We start from the raw sequence: 20,937 nt of genomic DNA, 5'->3' as shown, positions 1-20,937 counted from the left end.
TGAATCCAGGGGGTGGAGGCTGCAGTGAGCTGAGATCACGCCACTGCACTCCAGCCTGGGCAACAGAGCAAGACTCCGTCTCAAAAAAAAAAAAAAAGAAAAGAAAAAAAATTAGCCAGGTGTGGTGGCATGTGCTTGTAGTCTCAGCTGCTTAGGAGGCTGAGGTGGGAGGACTGCTCGAGTCCAGGAGGTTGAGGCCACAGTGAGCCATGATCTCGCTACTACACTCCAGCCTGGGTGACAGAGTGAGACCCTGGTTCAAAAAAAAAATAAAACTCTCAAGACACATTATATGAAAAACAGAGGCCGGGCGCGGTGGCTCAAGCCTGTAATCCCAGCACTTTGGGAGGCCGAGGCGGGCGGATCACAAGGTCAGGAGATCGAGACCATCCTGGCTAACACGGTGAAACCCCGTCTCTACTAAAAATACAAAAAATGGCCGGGCGCGGTGGCTCACGCTTGTAATCCCAGCACTTTGAGAGGCCGAAGCGGGCGGATCACGAGGTCAGGAGATCGAGACCACGGTGAAACCCCGTCTCTACTAAAAATACAAAAAATTAGCCGGGCGTGGTGGCGGGCGCCTGTAGTCCCAGCTACTCGGAGAGGCTGAGGCAGGAGAATGGCGTGAACCCGGGAGGCGGAGCTTGCAGTGAGCCGAGATTGCGCCACTGCACTCCAGCCTGGGTGACAGAGCGAGACTCTGTCTCAAAAAAAAATAAATAAATAAAATAAAAATACAAAAAATTAGCCGGGCGTGTTGGCGGGCGCCTGTAGTCCCAGCTACTCGGGAGGCTGAGGCAGGAGAATGGCGTGAACCCGGGAGGTGGAGCTTGCAGTGAGCCGAGATCGCGCCACCACACTCCAGCCTGGGGGACAGAGCGAGACTCCGTCTCAAAAAAAAAAAAAAAAAAAAAAACAACAACAACAAAAAAAACAGAAAGGTGGAAAATCTGTGGGTTCAGCAGAGATCCTCAACCCAAGATTCCCCTGGGGAGCTTTCATAACTAACAAAGGCAGGTGCTACCCCAGAGATTCTGACCTAACTGACCTGGAGAGAGGCCCAGTCATTGATATCTTTTAGGATTCCCTGTGTTACTCCCATAGGCAACCAAAGTTTCAACCACTTAGAGAAAATGCTGTTTATTATGGAAAAGTGAAGCAAAAATAAAAATATGTATTTCTATGTGCTTGTATTTTCATAGAGAAGCCTCAAAAGAAAAAAAAGGAATTAAAAAAAAGGAATAAAAGTGATTACCGGGTGGAAGAAATGTAAGCATGGCAGGTATCAGGGGAATTTTTTTTAAGTATTCTTGGAGTGGAGCCATGTGAAATTGTCTCTCTCTTAAAACTAAAATAAATAATTTAAATAAATGAAATACTGTTGGGTCTGGGAAACAGTTTCTATAAGTGTTTGTTAAGTGAAGAACAGAGAAAAAGAGAGGAAGGGATGGAGAGAGGAAGGGATCACTTTAATTACGATCACACCCTTTTGGGCTGGAAATCAAGAAACCCTCACCCAAGAAAGCAATCTTGTTTCTTTTTTTTTTTTGTTTTTTTTCTTGAGACAGAGTCTCGCTCTGTTACCCAAGCTGGAGTGCAGTGGCACGATCTCGGCTCACTACAATCTCCGCTTCCTGGGTTCAAACGATTCTCCTGCCTCAGCCTCCTGAGTAGCTGGGACTACAGGCACCCGCCACCACGCCCGGCTTTTTGTATTTTTAGTAGAGATGGAGTTTCACCATGTTGGCCAGGCTGGTCTTGAACTCCTGAGCTCAAGTGATCCGCCAGCCTCGGCCTCCCAAAGCGTTGGGATTACAGATGTGAGCCACTGCACCCGGTGCAACCCTGTTTCTAACACACACAAAAATTCAAATCCACCCAAATCCCCATCAATGAGGGTCTAGGTGAAAACAGATTGGGCTCAGTCACATAATACAATACTCAGCAACCATTAAAAAGAGGAAGGGGAGGCCGGGTGTGGTGGCTCACGCCTGTAATCCTAGCAGTTTGGGAGGCCAAGACAGGTAGATTGCTTGAGGCCAGGAGTTCAAAACCAGCCTGGTCAACATGGTGAAACCCCATCTCTACTAAAAATACAAAAAATTAGCCAGGCATGGTGGTGCGCACCTGTAGTCCCAGCTACTCAGGAGGCTGAGGCAGGAGAATCACTTGAACCCAGGAGGCACGGGTTGCAGTGAGCCAAGATCGTGCCACTGCACTCCAGCCTGGGCCACAAGAGCAAAACTCCATCTCAAAAAAAAAAGTAAGCCACAGATTATCTCTAGACTGTTGTAGTTTTCCATAGAAAGCTTATGTATTTACCTATATGTAAGTCTATGCATTTACCTATATCTATGTCTGTGTCCAGACCAGGGTTCCTCAACCTACAAACTGCAAACACTTGGGGCTGGACCATTCTTTGCAGTGGGGGCTGTCCTGTGCCTTGTAGGATGTTGGGCAGCATGCTTGGCTTCTACCCACGAGACGCTAATAGCAACCTCTTCCCAAGGTGTGACAACAAAATGTGTCTCCAGACACTGCCAAATGTGCCCCAGGGGCAAAATTGCCCTCAGTTATAAACCACTAATGGGCCTAGAGGGGTGTTCCCCAGTTTATGCACCACGCTCAATATTTAAAGGGTATTTTCTCTCTACACCATTTTTCTATAGTATTTCAAATTTTTTTTTTTTTTTTTGAGACGGAGTCTCGCTCTGTCGCCCAGGCTGGAGTGCAGTGGCGCGATCTCGGCTCACTGAAAGCTCCGCCTCCTGGGTTCATGCCATTCTCCTGCCTCAGCCTCCTGAGTAGCTGGGACTACAGGCACCCGCCACCACGCCTGGCTAATTTTTTTGTATTTTTAGTAGAGACGGGGTTTCACCGTGTTAGCCAGGATGGTCTCGATCTCCTGACCTCGTGATCCGCCCACCTCGGCCTCCCAAAGTGCTGGGATTACAGGCATGAGCCACCGTGCCCAGCCAGTATTTCAAATTTTACGCAAGCATTCGCTACTATTGCAATATGAAAAGCATGACAATTATGCATATATATGATTGATAAGTGACTGTCAATATAGGAAAGTCCAAAAGGACATAAACAACTGTAATGGTGGCTGCCTCTGGGGGAACACTCATCTTTTATTTTCTACACCCCTGTAAGGTTTGAAATTTTAACAACCAACATTTTTTCCTTCTGTATTGGTGTGTTTTTATTTTTTTTTTAAGATCAAAGAACTAAAGATCTTTCCGCAGGAGACAAGAGAGAAACGGGAAGCTGGTCCAAGGCTTCCCAATCCCTTGGTGAGAAAACAGATCCCCTGACAACCAGCACTGCTGGGGCCTGCGTGCTCCGGGCAGGCATCCAAGGCTGGGCTGCGGGACAGAGCTGAGCCCAGGATTCCCCCTCCACAACATCCCGACTCCCCCACCACCGGGGAGCCCTGAGCAAGGTGCTGGCAAACAGATAAAGTGTCGCATTTCCTCAGCCTCTTCCTTCTTCCACTGTTGCCACAATATCAGCCTGCGGGTAGGGACAAGTGAAACCCTCCTCAGGAAGCACACGGGGATGGCCCAAGTTCGGTGCTTTATTTCAATTCAGTCTAATAACAGTGCTTTGGGGCAGGAATCCCTGTTAACTCTGGCATGGCAACTGAGGCCAGGAGAGGCCAACAGGCTGCTTTACACACAGCAGGCAAGTAGCAGCATGGAGATTCAGATGCCAAGTCTGCGTGATCCTGAACATGGTGGTTGGAGAGCTTGGCCTCTTGGGAACAGACATGGGTTCAAAGCCTGACTCCATCACTTACCCACTCTTAACTGGAGGCAAATCCTCACCGCATGATCGTTACTGACTGTATCCCAGTGTTTCCTTTCTGCAGCATCCACTTCCAGACTGGCCGCCTAGTCCCTTTTACAGATAAGAAAACTCAGGTGCAGGGAGGTGAAAGGTTTTGCCCTGCATCACTCAGCTGCAAGTGGAAAAGGCGGAATCTGCAGCCTGATTTGCTGATGCCATGTCACACAGGGCGGTGCTAAGTCAGTTTCCACATGTCCCCCACAACAACCTATGCTCTTCCCACCTCCAAACCTTTATCCATGCTGTGCCCTGCTGAGAATGCCCTCACCTCCCCTCATCAGCCCACCCAAAAGCATGGCCATCCCTCAAGCTTGGGCTGAGACCACCAACTCCTCCAGGACACCTTGGGCCTCCTCTCCAGTGCCTCCCTCTGCACCCCATCACTCCCCAGTCTTGGATCACAATGGCCCATCTCCCCACAGAGATCAGAAGCTTCCAAAGGGTGGTCCTTGCGCCTCAGATTTCTTCCCCACCTTCATGGTTCTTCACCAGAATGGTCTCCTAGAATATGGCCCACTTGGGTAATACGCCAGATTTGGGTTCAAATACCAGTTTTGTCACTTACTGCTGTGTGACCTAGGACAAGTTATTTCACCACTCTGAGCCTCTGTTATTTTTCCCCCCATCTGTACAGGAAGATGATCACACAGCAGTAGGTAGTGTCAGCACTCTGCCCAACACTCAAGTATATGCCAAAGATCAAGAGAAGGGGCCCTCTGCCAACACCCTAGAGCCTCACTGATAGATATTTGGGTAGATTTGAATTTGTGTGTTAGAAACAAAGTGGCTTATTTGGGTGAGGGTTTCTTCACAGCTATTCTGCTTATGTACCCCCAAAAGGGTGTGCTTGTAATTAAAGTGATCCCTTCCTCTTTCTTCTGCTGAGCATGGTGCCAGCCAGGATGGAAAAGTCTGAATGTTCATGACCCCACAAACAGCCTCAGGCAAGGACAGAGGGATTGGAAAATACATACTCCAGGTCCCTTGACCCCTGGACACGACAACTTCAGAGGTGTTCCATGCTGCCTCCCAGGGGTCCCCAGTGAGATGTGCCTCAGGGGCCCACCACGGCCCCTGTAGCACCTGCCTCACGTCTTCTCTCCCCTACTGGTTCTTCCTGGGATCACCCCCTTAAAAAGTGCTTACAGGCCAGGCACGGTGGCTCACACCTGTAATCCCAGCACTTTGGGAGGTCAAGGCGGGCGGATCACGAGGTCAGAGTTCAAGACTAGCCTGGCCAAAATAGTGAAACCTCGTCTCTACTAAAAAAAAAAAAAAAAATACAAAAACTTAGCCGGGTATGGTGGCGGGCTCCTGTAATCCCAGCTACTTGGGAGGCTGAGGCAGGAGAATCGCTTAAACCCGGGAGGTGGAGGTTGCAGTGAGCCAAGATCACACCACTGTATTCCAGCCCAGGTGACAGTGTGAGACTCTGTCTCAAAAAAAAAAAAAAAAAAAAAAAATTAAGGGTCTGCTGGAACCCAAAACCATGATGATCCCACGTAAGATCACTTCTTCACTCATTCAACAAATATTTCTTTTTTTTTTTTTTGAGACGGAGTCTCGCTCTGTCGCCCAGGCTGGAGTGCAGTGGCGCAATCTCGGCTCACTGCAAGCTCCGCCTCTCGGGTTCACGCCATTCTCCTGCCTCAGCCTCTCCAAGTAGCTGGGACTACAGGCGCCCGCCACCACGCCCGGCTAATTTTTTGTATTTTTTAGTAGAGATGGGGTTTCACCGTGGTCTCAATCTCCTGACCTCGTGATCCGCCCCCCTCAGCCTCCCAAAGTGCCGGGATTACAAGCGTGAGCCACCGCGCCCAGCCAACAAATATTTCTTGAACATTCACAGTATGTCAAGCATGATGCTGGATTCTGGGGACATAATAATGAACAGGATACAACAGGCTATTATACAGCAGGAGCACAATAAAGCTACCATTGATATCTATCATTATTGTCATTGTAGGACAGAAGTGTAAAACAGGTGGCCCACGCGCTGCATGGGGCTAGCAGACAAGTCTTGTTTGGGCTGAACAGCATTTTTAAAAATAAGTCCTCCTCATTTCCTAATGGGAGGATTACACGTAAAAATCTAGATTGTCAGATTCTCTTGATAAATGAGGTTTGCCATCTCAAGGTCAGCATTCCTGCCTATGAAGAACCACCTGGGCCAGGCGTGGTGGCACACGCCTGTCATCCCAGCACTTTGGGAGGCCGAGGTGGGAGGATCACTTGAGCCCAGGAGTTTGAGACCAGCCTGGGCAACACGGCAAAACCCTGTCTCTACAAAAAATAAAAAATTAGCCAAGCATGGTGGTGCATGCCTGTCATCCCAGCTATTTGGGAGGCTGAGGCAGGAGGATGGCTTGAGCCCAGGAGATTATGGCTGCAGTGAGCCATGATCATGGCACTGCACTCCAGCCTGGACAACTAAGCAAGACCCTTTGTTTCAAACAAACAAACAAAAGAACCAGGTAGGACCAAGCAGCAGTTGTCCAGTTCAGATAGGGCATGAGCTCTCCATTTGCCACAATCCACACCCCTCCCTGGAGCCTCATACCCAGCCTGACTCCACTCATTTATGTACCCATGTGGGCCACACAAAATCTGAGTTTCAGCCCCCTAGGCTAGATGTTTAAAACCATGTTTGACAAAATTAAAGAGTCTTGGTACTTACCTTGTGACTGTCTCCAGTCCCTGACTCCCACCAACAGGGTCCCATTTTGGCCTCCAAATTCTCTCCAGTAAGGCTGGGCCTCCCTTTGGGCTGCTCTCGCCTCCTCTCTCTGGCTTCATGCATGATGGACAGGCCCTCTCGGATGTTGGCAGGGGGCCCCTTCTCTGAGTAGGCCCTCTTGATATCCAGCAGCACCCGTCCACAGTCACGTGGGTGGTCACTCCACTGGGCCACACTGCCCTCCTCTCCCCGCCCGGTGAATTTCCTTGGGGTCCCTTTCTTCTGGTCAGTGGGGGGCGATTTGGGTGACACTCTGACCCCACTGCCTGGATCCTCCCGAGCAGAGGGCTTTGACTCAGCCGGGTAATTCTGACACTTTGCAACATGATGTTTACTGGCAAAGGCCTTTCTGTCATCCTCAGTGAACCCCATTTTTTTCCTGGGATCCGCAGGTACAGGAGAGCCCCCTGGATACTTTTCAGAAGGAGCCGAGGGTGGCAGAGCCCAGAAGAGAGGGCTAGATTTGGTGCCCATGGCTGTCTCCGAGGTCTCTGCCAGCTGCTTGCCTAAGCCAGGAGTGAAACTGTGGTTTATTTCGGCAGAGCTGGCCGGTTTCCAGAGACCCCCGGTATCGGTCATCTCCTTCAGGCTCCTCCTTCTCTGCTCCAGCCCACCTGGCTGAACAGGCCTCTCCCGAGGCAACGTACTGGGCTCCGAGGTGGGACTCCTCCTCCTCTCCTGAGCCTCCCCAGGGACTTTCAGCGACAGCTCCTGGTACTCAGCCATCAGGGCATCAATGTCAAGAACACTGGATCTGTAGCCGTCTCTGATTTTACCTGGGAACGTCTCACTGATCACATCAGTCTTCCTTCTCACAGGGAGATCTTTTGGACGACTCCTCAGAGTCGGGGTGGTTTGGGGAGCTCCACCGCTGGGGGACATCTTGTTCGCACTTTCCTTCCGATCGTTTTGAGGACGAGGGCCATCTTCTGATCCCCGATGACTCCATAAGGCATCCACATCAATGATTCTTCCATTGAAAGGGTCCAGACTCCTGGCCCCAAGAGATGATGGACGGTCTGGTGGCTTCAGAGTTTTTAAAATGCTTGCATTTTCATGCTCTCGTCCCTTTGTCCAGTTTTTACTGCCTGCCATCTCCAATGCCTCTTCATGACCAAGAGAAACCAAAGTGGATGTTAAAGAATGAGGAGATGAGGGTGGAGTGATTTTTCTAGAATGTTCCAGCAAGCTTTCAGCTCCTGACAGAACCACACCCTTTGCCTTTTGAGTATTGGGAATCTGATAGGTGACTGCAAAAAATGTCGCCTTGGGTTCCACAGGTGACCCTTGCTTCACTGCTGGGGAGGTCTGGTCCCGTGAAGCGCCTGGGTTTACCTCCTGGGTCTCCACCCTGTAGTGGGATAGTTGAGGTTTTCTTAAGGCACTGGCTGTGGGGCTCACATAATCTGTTCGCCTGTGCCCCACATGTAGAGAGTCCTCTGGGACGAGAGAACTGAATGTATCAAATTTCACGTTGGGGGGTAAAGTCCGCCGCCGCCATCTGTCCATTCTCTGGTCCCTGGGGCTGGCTTTCCGCATTCTGACTGCAGGCTGTGGCACCTGGGCCGGCCCTGGGTCACCCTCCCTGGCAGCTACAACGAAGGGCCCTTTCTGCACAGCAAATGCATCTGGATGTGTTCGTGCGTGGGAGTCAGAAGGCCCATTCGTAGCCCTGGAAGGAGGATCGAGGGGGCATCCCTGGGGTGGGCCTCTTGCTCCGACTCCTGGCTTGCTTCTGGCCCCCTCTGGCCCCTCATGCTGGCTTTCCCAGATGGCAGCCTTGATAGCCCTGATGGAGGTGGCCCCGGGAGCACAGTGCTCTTCACTGACCACCACGGTGGCTTTGTGTGAGCTCACCACTGCCCCGTCTGTCCATTTGGGCGACGGGCAATTGCCCCCAAACTTCGGCCCACTAGCCTCAGGCATGCCTCGAGCTTCCCAAATCAAACTGGCCCTTTGGACGGACCCTGCCTGACCTTCCAAACCACACTCCAGGTCAGCAGGGGTGACCTCCTGGGACAGCTGCCTGTCCTTCAGTGAGAGCCAAGACCTGCGGCTGCGAAGCGTGACCGCTTTCTCCTCCGGTGCCGGTGAGATGGCCTCGCTGTGCACACGCTCTCCCACTGCATGCACAATGTCGTATCTGGGCTCAATTCTCTGGGATGTGGGAGGATTTTCCAAGTGTTTGAGGAAGGTGTTATTATTGCGGTTTTCAGCCAAAGGGTATTTGTCCCGGAGAGGCGTGTGATATGGTCTCAGTTCACCGTTCAAAAGGGTGGTTGGTCCCAATTTCTCTGTCTCGGGATTGTCAAACCCTCTGGAGTTCTCTTTCTTGAGTTTTGTCATGTCTGGTGGGTCCCTGCCCAGCCAAGAGCCCATCTCAGGCCTCGGCCTGGGTTCTGAGACACGGGCATCGGCCGTGTCACCAGGGGGTGTGGTGGAAAGACAACGTCCCGACTGGTCAGCCACTGTGTGTCTCTCCACGTGGTGCTCAAACACTGTGGCCCACACAGTCTGGAAGCTCCGGTCATCCTCTGGAGTGACGTCAGAAGGGCACAGGGCCTCCACTGAGCTTCCACCACGACAGGTGTCGGGGTCTTGGTTAGAGCTAACCTTCTGCTCTGTCTGCCTGGACTTCTCCCGGAGTGTCCCAGGCTTCCAGGGGCTTCTCGGGATGCATGCTCCATCCAAACCGTGCCCCTCCTTTTGCTGGAAAGAAACAAAAAGAGAAAGAAACACCTCAGTGTTTAAGGATTTGAGATGGAAAGGAAAAAGTGGAGTAATTGAAAGGGCTGCTTGTATAATTAAAACAATGAAATACTATAAAATTGTAAAGAATGAACACACCCACTGTGGGTGAGGATGTGGGGAAATGGACACTCAGATACTGTTGGAGAGAACATAAATGAACCTGACTTTGGGCAAAGCAATTTATCTATCCTGATGTTAAAATACTCATTTCCTTTTATCCGGCCAAGTTCCTCCCAGGACTTTGTCCACATGCACAAGTCTACACAAACAAGAAAGTTGAGACAGCACCATTGGTACAAGCAAAAGAACATAGAAGCAATCTGAATGCTCACTGGAAAGGCATTGGCAAAATTTCGATTATCTCCAAACGATGGACTACTGCACAGGCATTTGTTACCATAGAAAGAGGCAGATCCGGCCAGGCGCGGTGGCTCACGCCTGTCATCTCAGCACTTTGGGAGGCCAAGATGGGAGGATCGCTTATGTCCAGGAGTCCGAGACCAGCCTGGGCAAAATAGTGAGACCTCGTCTATACAAAAAAAAAAAAAAAATCTTTTAAAAGGAATTAAAGGCCAGGTGCAGTGGCTCAAACCTGTAATCCTGGCACTTTGGGAGGCCAAAGCATGCGGACCACCTAAGCTCAGGAATTCGAGACCAGCCTGGTCAACATGGTGAAACCCCGTCTCTACTAAAAATACTAGCTGGGTGTGGTGGCACACGGCTGTAATCCCAGCTACTCAGGAGGCTGAGGCAAGAGAATTGCTTGAACCTGGAGGGCGGAGACTGCAGTGAGCTGAGGTCATGCCACTGCGCTCCAGCCTGGGCAACAGAGCGAGTCTCTGTCTAAAAAAAAATAAATAAAAGGAATTAAATACTGATTAATGCTACATTGTGGATGAATTTTGAAAATACTATGCTAAGCGAAAGAAGCCAGTCAAATAGCTACATAAGACTCCATCTATATACAGCATATATACAAATATAAATATATACACACATCATAGGTAAATCCATAGAGACAGAAAGTGGATTAGTGGATGCCTGGGAATGGGAGATGAGGACACAAGGTTTCCATTTGAGGTGATAGAAGATTCTGGAACTAGATAGTGGTGATGCTTGCGTAACACTGAAAACGTCCTTAATGCCACTCAGTTATGCACTTTAAAGTGGTTATGATAAGGGCAGGGGCACAGTTTGCTAACCCCTACTGTAGATGATGGAATGCCATTGAAGTGCTCTAAAAACACTGACTGTAAACCTTTGTTTAAATATATATACACACACACAGATATATACACATATATATACATATATACATACATACACACATATATACACATATACATATATACATACATATATACACACATATATACACATACATATATTTTTTTGTGATGGAGGTTGCTCTTTTGCCCAGGCTGGAGTGCAATGGCACAATCTCGGCTCACTGCAACCTCTGCCTTCCGGATTCAAGTGATTTTTCTGCCTCAGCCTCCCGAGTAGCTGAGAGTGCAGGCATGCGCCACCACACCCAGCCAGTTTTTGTGTTTTTAGTAGTGATGGCGTTTCACCATGTTGGCCAGGCTGGTCTTGAACTGCTGACTTCAAGTGATCCACCTGCCTCAGCCTCCTAAAGTGTTGGGATTACAAACACAAGCCACCGCACTTGGACTGTTTCTATTTTAATATGTAAATTTCACATAAACAATATATGAATCCATTCTGATTGTAAAGGAATCCAAACAATACAAAGTTTAAATCTTTTTTTTTTTTTTTTTTTTGAGATGGAGCTTCGCTCTTGTCACCCAGGCTGGAATGCAATGGGGCGATCTCGGCTCACCGCAATCTCTGCCTCCCAGATTCAAGTGATTCTCCTGCCCCAGCCTCCCGAGTAGCTGGGATTACAGGCATGTGCCATCAGGCCTGGCTAATTTTTTTTGTATTTTTAGTAGAGACGGGGTTTCTCCATGTTGGTCAGGCTGGTCTCAAACCCCGGACCTCAGGTGAACTGCCCGCCTTGGCCTCCCAAAGTACTGGGATTACAGGTGTGAGCTGCCACACCCGGCCAAAGTTCAAATCATTTTTGTTCCCTTGTTCAAATACCAGTCCCCCTTCCTGGATAACAGCTATTACCAATGGGTTATGATCCTTGAACAGCCTTTCAGAACTCTCTTTGTATTATTTATAGATATATATTAGAAAGACTGAATTTTTGAAATTTTGTAAATTTCACAAATTCATCATTTTTCTTTAAAAATAGTTAAAATGGTATATTTTATGTTATGTGTACTTTTTTTCTTTTTAAAGGCAGGATTTCAGCCAGGCACGGTGGCTCATGCCTGTAATCCCAGCACTTTGGGAGGCTGAGGCGGGTGGATCACCTGAGGTCGGGAGTTCGAGACCAGCCAGACCAACATGGAGAAACCCTGTCTCTACTAAAAATACAAAATTAGCCGGGCGTGGTGGCGCATGCCTGTAATCCCAGCTACTCAGGAGGCTGAGGCAGGAGAATCGCTTGAACCCAGGAGGCAGAGGTTGCAGTGAGCCGAGATCGTGCCATTGCACTCCATCCTGGGCAACAAGAGCGAAACTCCATCTCTAAATAAATAAATAAATAAATAAAATAAAGACAGCATCTTGCTCTGTTGCCCGGGTTGGAGTGCAGTGGCGTAATCAGAGCTCACTGCAGCCTCAAACTCCTGGCCTCAGGCAATCTTCCCACCTTGGCCTCCTAAAGTTCTGGGATTATAGGCATGAGCCACCACGTCCAGTCTGTTATGTGTATTTTACTACAATAAACACACCCACATACACACACACATAAAGTCTACTTATAGAGATAAAATCTCATCACATGTAAAGCAAGGGTTTATTTCTTAACTATTCCTTTCTTTAAAGTTTTAAACATACACAAAATTACAGAGAAAATAATGAACTTGCCCAACCCATCCCCCCAATTTAATGACAATCAACATTTTGCCACTCTCGCCACACACAGCCTTTTTGCCCTTGCTGCTGCTGCCACTACAGCATTTTAATACAAATATAAGGAGCTTTAATTACTTAAATTGTATCACTCCTAACCATTTTCAAAGAAATGATTCAGAAAATGCAACAATAAAACTTGCAGGGCAAACCACCGCCTCCAAGAGTGGTGGTGGGTATTGCCATTCAAAGCCAGCCCACTTTTGTTGGTGATTTACTGAGATGGGTACAAGCTTGAAACCAAGTGCTGGTATTATTTTTAAAACTCCACGGAAGTTTCTTAAAACATAAAACATGCATCTACCATATGATCCAGCCATTCTACTCCTAGATGTTTACCCAAGAGAAAAGAAAATAGAAGTCCTGGCCGGACGCGGTGGCTCACACCTATAATCCCAGCACTTTGGGAGGCCAAGACAGGCAAATCACCTGAGGTCAGGAGTTCAAGACTGGCCTGGCCAACATGGTGAAACCCCATCTCTACTAAAAATAAAAAAAAAAAATAAGTAGGCATAGAGGCACGTGCCTGTAGTCCCCAGCTACTCAGGAGGCTGAGGCAGGAGAATTACTTGAACCCAGGAGGCAGAGGTTGCCATGGGCTGAGATCATGTGACTGTACTATCCCAGGCAACAGAATGAGACTCTGTCTCAAAAATTTAAAAAAAAAAAAAAAAAGGCCAGGCTCAGTGGCTTATGCCTGTAATCCCAGCACTTTGGGGGGCCGAGGCAGGCATATCACGAGGTCAGAAGATCAGGACCATCCTAGCTAACACGGTGAAACCCCGTCTCTACCAAAAATACAAAAATATTAGCCGGGCGTGGTGGTGGGCATCTGTAGTCCCAGCTACTCAGGAGGCTGAGGCAGGAGAATGGCGTGGCCCTGGGAGGCGGAGCTTGCAGTGAGCCAAGATCGCGCCAGTGCACTCCAGCCTGGGCAACAGAGCGAGACTCCATCTCAAAAATAAAAAATAATAAAAAATAGTAATACATTAAAAAATTTAAAAAGAAAAAGAAAAGAAAAGAAATAGAAGCTCTTACAAAGCCTTGTCCACAAATGTTCACAGCAGCTTCACTGGTAATTGCCCCAAACTGGTAACAACCCAATTGTCCATCAAAAGGTGAATGGATAAACAAACTGTGATCTACTTACACAAACAGAATACTAGTCAGCAACAGAAAGGAATGAACTACTGATACATGCTACACCATGAATAATCTCAACATACTTACTGAGTGAAGAAGCAAGAGCAAAAAAAAAAAAAAAAAAAAAGGAGGACTGCTTCCATTTATATTAAAGTCTAGAAAATGCAAACTAATCTACACGGACAGAAAGCAGACCTGTGATGGGCTGGGAAGAGCAGGGGAAGGGAGAGATTACAACATGGCGGCCAGGTGTGGTGGCTCACACTTGTAATCCCAGCACTTTGGGAGGCCGAGGTGGGTGGATCACTTGAGGTCAGGTGTTCAAGACCAGCCTGGCCAACATAGCGAAACCCCGTCTCTATTAAAAATACAAAAATTAGCCAGGCATGGTAGTGGGTGCCTGTAATAACAGCTACTCGGGAGGCTGAGGCAGGAGAATCACTTGAACCTGGGAGGCGGATGTTGCCGTGAGCCAAGATCGCGCCACTGCACTCTAGCCTGGGTGACAAGCAAAACTGTTTCCAAAGAAAAACAACAAAGTGGCATGAGGCACCTTTTGCATGTGATGGAGATGTTCGCTATTCTGACTGTGATGGTGGTTCCACAAGTGTACACATGTAGGGAACTCACCAAGTTGAATGTGTTAAATCTGTGCTCTTTCCTGTATGTCAATTGTATCTCAATTAAAGCTGTTTTTAAAAAAACTGGGCCGGGCGCAGTGGCTCACACCTGTAATCCCAGCAGTTTGGGAGGCCGAAGTGGGCAGATCATGAAGTCAGGAGATCGAGACCATCTTGGCTAACATGGTGAAACCACATCTCTACTAAAAATACAAAAGAAATTAGCCGAGCATAGTGGTGGGTGCCTGTAGTCCCAGCTACTCGGGAGGCTGAGGCAGGAGAATGGCATGAACCCGGGAGGCGGAGCTTGCAGTGAGCCGAGATCACATCACTGCACTCCAGCCTGAGCGACAGAGGGAGTCTCCGTCAAAAAAAAAAAAAAAAACAAAAAAAAACAAAAAAAAAACGAAAACAAACCAACCAAAAAAAACAACTAAGACTCTGCAGAAAGCATCAACCACAAACCGGTTTTAGCTAGGAGATAATTTTATGAGTTTTCTCTTATTAAAAAGATGAAATAAAAATACTTTTCAAGCAATTTAATTGCTGGTAACCTACTTCTTTTTGTTTTAATTTATATTTTTATTCTTTTAGAGACAAGTCTCACTCTGTCGCCCAGACTAGAGTGCAGTGGCATGATCATGGCTCACTGCAGCCTCAAAGTCCTGAGCTCAAGTAATCCTCCTGCCTCAGCCTTAACTAGAACTAGAGGCATGCACAACCACATCTGGCTAATTAAAAAAAAATTTTTTTTTCTTTTAGAGATAAGAGTCTCACTGTGTTGCCCAGGCTGGTCTCAAACTCGTGGGCTCAAGCAATCCTCCCTCCATCTCAGCCTCCCAAAGGGCTGGGATTACAAACGTGAGCCACTGTGCCCAGCCACGTACTTCTTCCTTCTGTGGCTAGGTGGTAAGTAGGGAGAAGGCAATAAGAACCATTATGAAGGACCTTGAAGGAGTTTCTATTAACATCTTAAACCTAAATTTTAGTATTTTAATAAAGCAGGCACTCCTATATAAGAAAGCCATGCCCCTCTGCCTCTTTGTGAAGAAAAAAAATGCCTGATAACATTTGTAAACAGCATTTAACACCTGGGAGTAGGGAATCACAACTCTTCATGCCAAAAGGGACTTCAAAGTCCCAACATTAGAAGAAAAAATGTTTTATCATGTGCATAACACGTTTCTGAGTCTTCCCAGGGCCTAGAAGATCATGGAGGCTCTTTCTCCGGCAGCCATAACTGCCCGCTGGTTAATGAGAGACGTGCTACACAGCCACTCCTTACCTTTTCTCTCCGTTCCTTAGGAAACTCGCCACTCAGCTCAGCACTCTTATCATATTTGACTTCGTTGCTTGAAGCTGAACTTGAAAACCTGGTACAGAGATCTGAGTTACCTTTATGGAGCTGGAAGCTGTTATTCCCCCCAGCCCACACACCGGCTTAGGAGGCCAGGCCAAGTAACCTTCAGAAAGGACATTTCCTTTCCACTTACTGAAAGGAGAACTGCCCAGTGGGGAGAGCCTACCTCAAACACAGCATTACCGGGGTGGAAGGAGCCCCAGGCTGGGGGAAGACACCCAGGTGCTAGTCCCAGCTCTACTGCCTCTTCAACTGGGGAGGCTTGGTTTAGGCTTGTGACCTCATCTGAGCCTCTGTTTCTTCATCTATAAAACAGGGATAATTAACACCTCCCCATCCCTTTTATGGGGCAGATAAGAGGCTACTCAAGGCCCTAATAGCTATGTGAGGGCGTTTAGGGGAGAGTAAAGATGCCCCAGAAGGGATAATGAATGGCTGTTGTTAGCAATGCCAGGTAAAACAGCAGCCCCACCTCAGAGCAGCCCCCAGACTGAAGGGTAGTGGGCTGTCAAGGAATGTGTGGGAGCCCAGGTCTGTCTCTGCCTCTCTGGATCACCAGGGCCCTCTCTGGGCCTCGTTTTCCCCACCTTAAAAAGGGAAGAGGGTGTAGAGCTAGAATCTTTCCATCTCTGGAGAGCTCTCTGGTGTAAATACCTGAAGATGTAGCACGTGTTTAGTTCAAAGCTGGGGACTTTGAAGAAAAGCAAAGGGAGAGAAATCAAACCACTTAAACTTAACCCACACTCAGCAACCCAGGGTCTGCCTCCTGGGATATGTGAGGCTGACTGTCTAAACTCAGGGCCTCAGTTTCCCCATCTGTCAGATGGGGATAATCACACGGCCTCTCCAAGGCTCTTCGATAACATAGTGAGAGGAGGCATATTAGGACCCTGGCATAGGTGTCCTTCTCTGATATCTTAATTCAGGGGTTGTCAGGCCTGGCTGCACGTAAGATCGACTTGGAAGCTTTTAAAAACTACCAAAATATGAGCCGGGCGCAGTGGCTCACGCCTGTAATCCCAGCACTTTGGGAGGCCGAGGTGGGTGGATCACGAGGTCAGGAGATCAAGACCATCCTGACTAACACGGTGAAACCCCATCTCTACTAAAAATACAAAAAATTAGCCGGGCGTGGTGGCTGACGCCAGAGCAAGACTCCATCTCAAAAAAACAAAAAAACAAAAAAACAAAAATTAGCTGGGTATGGTGGTGCACACCTGTAATCCCAGCTACTCAGGAGGCTGAGGCAGGAGAATCACTTGAACCCCGGTGGTGGAGGTTGCAGTGGGCCAAGACTGCGACACTGCACTCCAGCCTGGGTGACAAAAATAAATAAATAAAAATAAAAAATAAAAACTACCAAAATAGAAGACCCTCCCCAGAACAAGTGAATCGGAATCTCTAGGGGTTGGGGCCCAGGCACTGGTATTTTTTCCAATTATTCTAAAGCACTGAGGGCCAGTGGTCTAGCTTTGGCTTGGCTGGCTGTCCTGGTTCCCAGGGCCGGGAGGGCAGTCTGCCCAGAGATCCTGCCTTTGCAAGCTCCACCCTGGACAAAGTATGTCAGTGGCATGCATGCCATTAAGAGCCAGTCGATCATGCCCAGTGGCATCTCTCTGTTGTGGCCACTTGTGGGAAAACAAAGAAGAGATGTCGGAGGTGGGCCAAGTTTAGCATATCATTTTTTTTTTTTTGAGACGGAGTCTCGCTCTGTCACCCAGGCTGGAGTGCAGTGGCGCGATCTTGGCTCACTGCAGGCTCCGTCCTCCGGGGTTCACGCCATTCTCCTGCCTCAGCCTCTCCGAGTAGCTGGGACTACAGGCGCCCGCCACCACGCCCAGCTAATTTTTTTGTATTTTTAGTAGAGACGGGGTTTCACCGTAATCTCGATCTCCTGACCTCATGATCCGCCCGCCTCGGCCTCCCAAAGTGCTGGGATTACAAGCATGAGCCACTGTGCCCGGCCTAGAATATCATTATTAACCAACTGACTTGGAATATCATTATTAGCCATCTGACTTAGAATATCATTATTAACTAACTTAGAACATCAGTATTAACCAACTGATTTAGAACATCAGTATTAACCAACTGACTTAGAATATCTTTTTTGTTTTTTTTTTTTTTTTTTGAGACAGAGTCTTGCTCTGCTGTCCAGGCTGGAGTGGAGTGGTGTGATCTCGGCTCACTGCAACCTCTGCCTCCCAGGTTCAAGCGATTCTCCTGCCTCAGCCTCCTGAGTAGCTGGGACTACAGGCGCCCGCCACCATGCCTGGCTAATTTTTGTATTTTTAATAGAGACAGAGTTTTACCATGTTGGCCAGGTTGGTCTCGAACTCCTGACCTCGTGATCCACCCGCCTCGGCCTCCCAAAGTGCTGGGATTACAGGCGTGAGCTACCACACTCGGCCCAGAACATCATCATTAACCAAGTGACTTAGAACATCATTATTAACCACCTGACTTAGAACATTGGTATTAACCAGCTGACTTAGAACATCAGTATTAACCAACTGATTTAGAACATCGGTATTAACCAACTGACTAAGAATAGCATTATTAACCAACTGACTTAGAGTATCATTATTAACCAACTGACTTAAGAGTATCAGTATTAACGAACTGACTTAGAATATGATTATTAACCAAATGACTTAGAATATCAGTGTTAACCAACTGACTAGCCCAAGTTACCTTGATTCCTCTGAGTTTATTTTTTGGGCCACTCACAGAGGTTTAGGCCCAATCTTAAGTGTTCTCTCTCTGACTTCAGGGAAGAAAGGCTTAGCTATGGAGACAGGCTGAGCTGGAATGCCATCCAGCTCCCAGCTCCTCACAGTATTTCACCCTTCTGCCCTGCCTCCGTGAAATGGGCACATACCGCCTACTTCAATCACACAGTACATCTGCAGCTGAGAAAAGCCATGAAAATTGGGCTCCGGGCCCCCCGGCTGGCCGTACCCAGAAGGGAGCTGCACTGCCTCTCTGCACCTCACCTTCCTCATCTGAGAAATGGACCCTGCCACTACCTCCTCTTGGGCTATGGGTAAACTGAGGGGGGTGACAGGTGCCCAGCATGGAGCCTGGTTCCCTTTTCCTCAGGTCTGTGGGTGGGCAGCTGAGGGAGGGGTGTGGGATGTGCCTACTTACAATTTGGTCAAATCCGCCGACAGCGGCCGAGCCTGGAACGTCCTCCTCCTGACCTCGGGCTTAGCCTCGGAGCTCTCGGCAGTCCAGCCTCTGATCCGTTCCTGGACGCTCACAACCCCTTTCTCCGGCTCTGGTGCCACTGATGGGGATGCAGGGGTGGCCAGGGGGGATTCAGACCCCACTGCCAAGGCGCTGTCCTCCCGAAGCAGGCTGATGCACTTCCTAACACTCCTCCTAGAGGCCCACTCTCCTGCCGGGGCCTCTCCATCCGCCACTCTGCTCTTAACCTCAGCAAGTTCTAGGCCCCTTCCCAGCCTGGGTGAGGGGGACTCAGCAGCCTTCTCTGGCTCTGGGTCCAGCTTGGCCTTTTCTTCCCAGGGACTCTGGTCATTGCTGGGGGTGATCCCGGCTGAGCCCCCCAGGGCTCTGAGGCTGCCCGTCTCCGGCTTCGAAAGCATCTTCTCCTTCCGTTCACGGATTTTCTTGGCCACCTCCAGGAAGTCCAAATCAGGATCATGAAGAGGAGCCTCCGCCTTGACCAAACACTCCCTGTCCAGCTTGGACGCTGCTCTGGGCCTCTCTAGCCCAGCCATGTCCCCTGCTGTGGCTCCACTTCCTTCATCGGCCACCTTCCTCAGTAAGGCCTCTTTGTTCTCAAACCGGGCCGTGAGGTCCATGGACAAGGGCCTGGGCTTCCTCACCCACGTCTTCTCGGGAGGGGCGGGTGGCACTTTGCCCACTGTGGCCGCTGCGCCAGGGCCTGGCTTCTGAGGCTGAATGGACTCCGTGAAAATGGCAGACACGGGCCTTCTCTTCAGGCGAGGCCTGGGCTCCACAACAGGGTGTGCCGTGTCCTCCACACTGCCGGCCTTTGAGGGAGGATGGCCTTGGCCTGCCTCCTCTTGGGGTACAGGTGGCTTTGTGTCCTGAGACAGGGGAGCTGACCGGGGAAGGGTCCCCGCAGGCTTTCGGGTGGGCAGGGTGGGCTTGGCAGCCACCTCAGGCCGGGAGCTGGACACACCTGGCTTGGCCTCCTCAGCTCCCTCACTGACCGCCTTCCCCAGAGCGGGGCCGCTTTTGGTGGTTTCGAAGAGAATCATGGTGTTGGAGCTGGGCCGCAGGAACACAGCCTTGTTGAAGAGGGGCGAGCTCGTCCTCGGGCCCTCCCCACTGCCCACCTCCTGCCCCACCAAGCTGGGCATCCTGTTGTCCAGATCCTTTGCTGCTGGCTCCTCAGAGAGCCCCCCAGAGGGAGAAGGTCCAGTTGAACTGGGCCGCAGAGACGGCACAGGAGATTTCACATCCTGCTCCTTCGAGAAGGGTTTGGGGGCGAGCCTTGGCAGAGGGAGTAAGCGGGCCGGGCTCCGCAGCGGGCTCTTCGCTTCCAAGATCCGGGCTGGGGGAGCCCCAGAGGCCTCGCCAGCCTGGAGGAAGTAGGTCCTCGTCAGGGTCTCCTCCTTGCCAATCTCACCCAGGCCTGGCACGGCCGTCAAGGGCGTTATGGAGCCCACCTCGACCCGCGTGGCCATGGTTATGGTTGTGGATTCATGGGGATTAGGAACATCAAGAATGGAGAAGCAATTGCTAAACAAACAAAACAAACAAAAAAGTAAATTTGGAAAACGGTCAGTGTCTGGGTTGAAGCGGAATGGTTTAGAGAAATGGGACAGAGTCCTGAGCCCCAGATTCCATATGACAGCCCTCTGCTGACCTCACCGGGCAGGCTTGGGCCTGCCTCTCCCCGTCTCTGAGCTCTGGACGAGGGGAGTGGACTAAACGCCCAACCGTGAAGTTCGTTCCAGCTCCAAGGGTGTAGAAAAGGCATCAACACTCACTGGAGGACTTTCCCCTGACAGCTAATCTAGAGGCCAGCACTTATGGCAAAAAGCAGTGATCTCTGCTACACAGATAAGGAAACCAGCTCAGAGAGGCCAAGTAACTGGCCTGGAGTCACCCAGGAAGCAAGAGGCGAAGTAGGATTTAAAACCATGTTTGACACCAAATTCACACCACACATGCTCCTCCCTAAATAGGCCTCAGTGGGAGTGTCCTCGCATTCCCTCACTCCTGTTACCCTGTTTTCCCATTGCAGAGCCTGCCCACATCCTAGGTGATCCTAATCACAAGTATGTGCCAAGCACCTAGCACAGAGAAGGCAAGTAACCTGCTGCAGGTCACACAGCAATGCAGCTCGGGAGTGCCTGGGAGCACAAAGCTGGTTAGTGACCTTGGAACCCATGCCCTAGGCACCAACCCCACCCAATCATCCCTTAGTCCCTTTTCTTTCCCCTCCCCCACCCTTCCAGATGCCATAAAAAGAAGCCATTCTCATTTTT

At 49.5% G+C, this 20,937-nt stretch overlaps 1 protein-coding gene across 4 annotated transcripts in view; it reads right to left on the bottom strand.

Annotated features, from left to right (window-relative positions):
• Nucleotides 1–20,937, bottom strand: part of KIAA1671 (KIAA1671 ortholog) — a 247,480-nt gene that overhangs the window by 151,589 nt on the left and 74,954 nt on the right. For all 4 annotated transcript variants that reach the window (XM_030815991.1, XM_030815993.1, XM_030815994.1 and 1 more), the window contains 3 exons: nt 18,602–20,185; nt 15,377–15,464; nt 6,530–9,298 (listed from right to left, as the gene is read on the bottom strand). In XM_030815991.1, coding sequence (XP_030671851.1) covers nt 6,530–9,298; nt 15,377–15,464; nt 18,602–20,130 — 4,386 coding nt within the window. In that variant the 5' untranslated portion in view covers nt 20,131–20,185. The remainder of the gene's footprint in view (nt 1–6,529; nt 9,299–15,376; nt 15,465–18,601; nt 20,186–20,937) is intronic.

Source organism: Nomascus leucogenys, chromosome 7b, assembly GCF_006542625.1.
Source record: "Nomascus leucogenys isolate Asia chromosome 7b, Asia_NLE_v1, whole genome shotgun sequence".
Lineage (NCBI taxonomy): Eukaryota > Metazoa > Chordata > Mammalia > Primates > Hylobatidae > Nomascus > Nomascus leucogenys.
The sequence above is the reverse complement of the archived record's forward strand: the minus strand, read 5'-3'. Positions and strand labels throughout refer to the sequence as shown.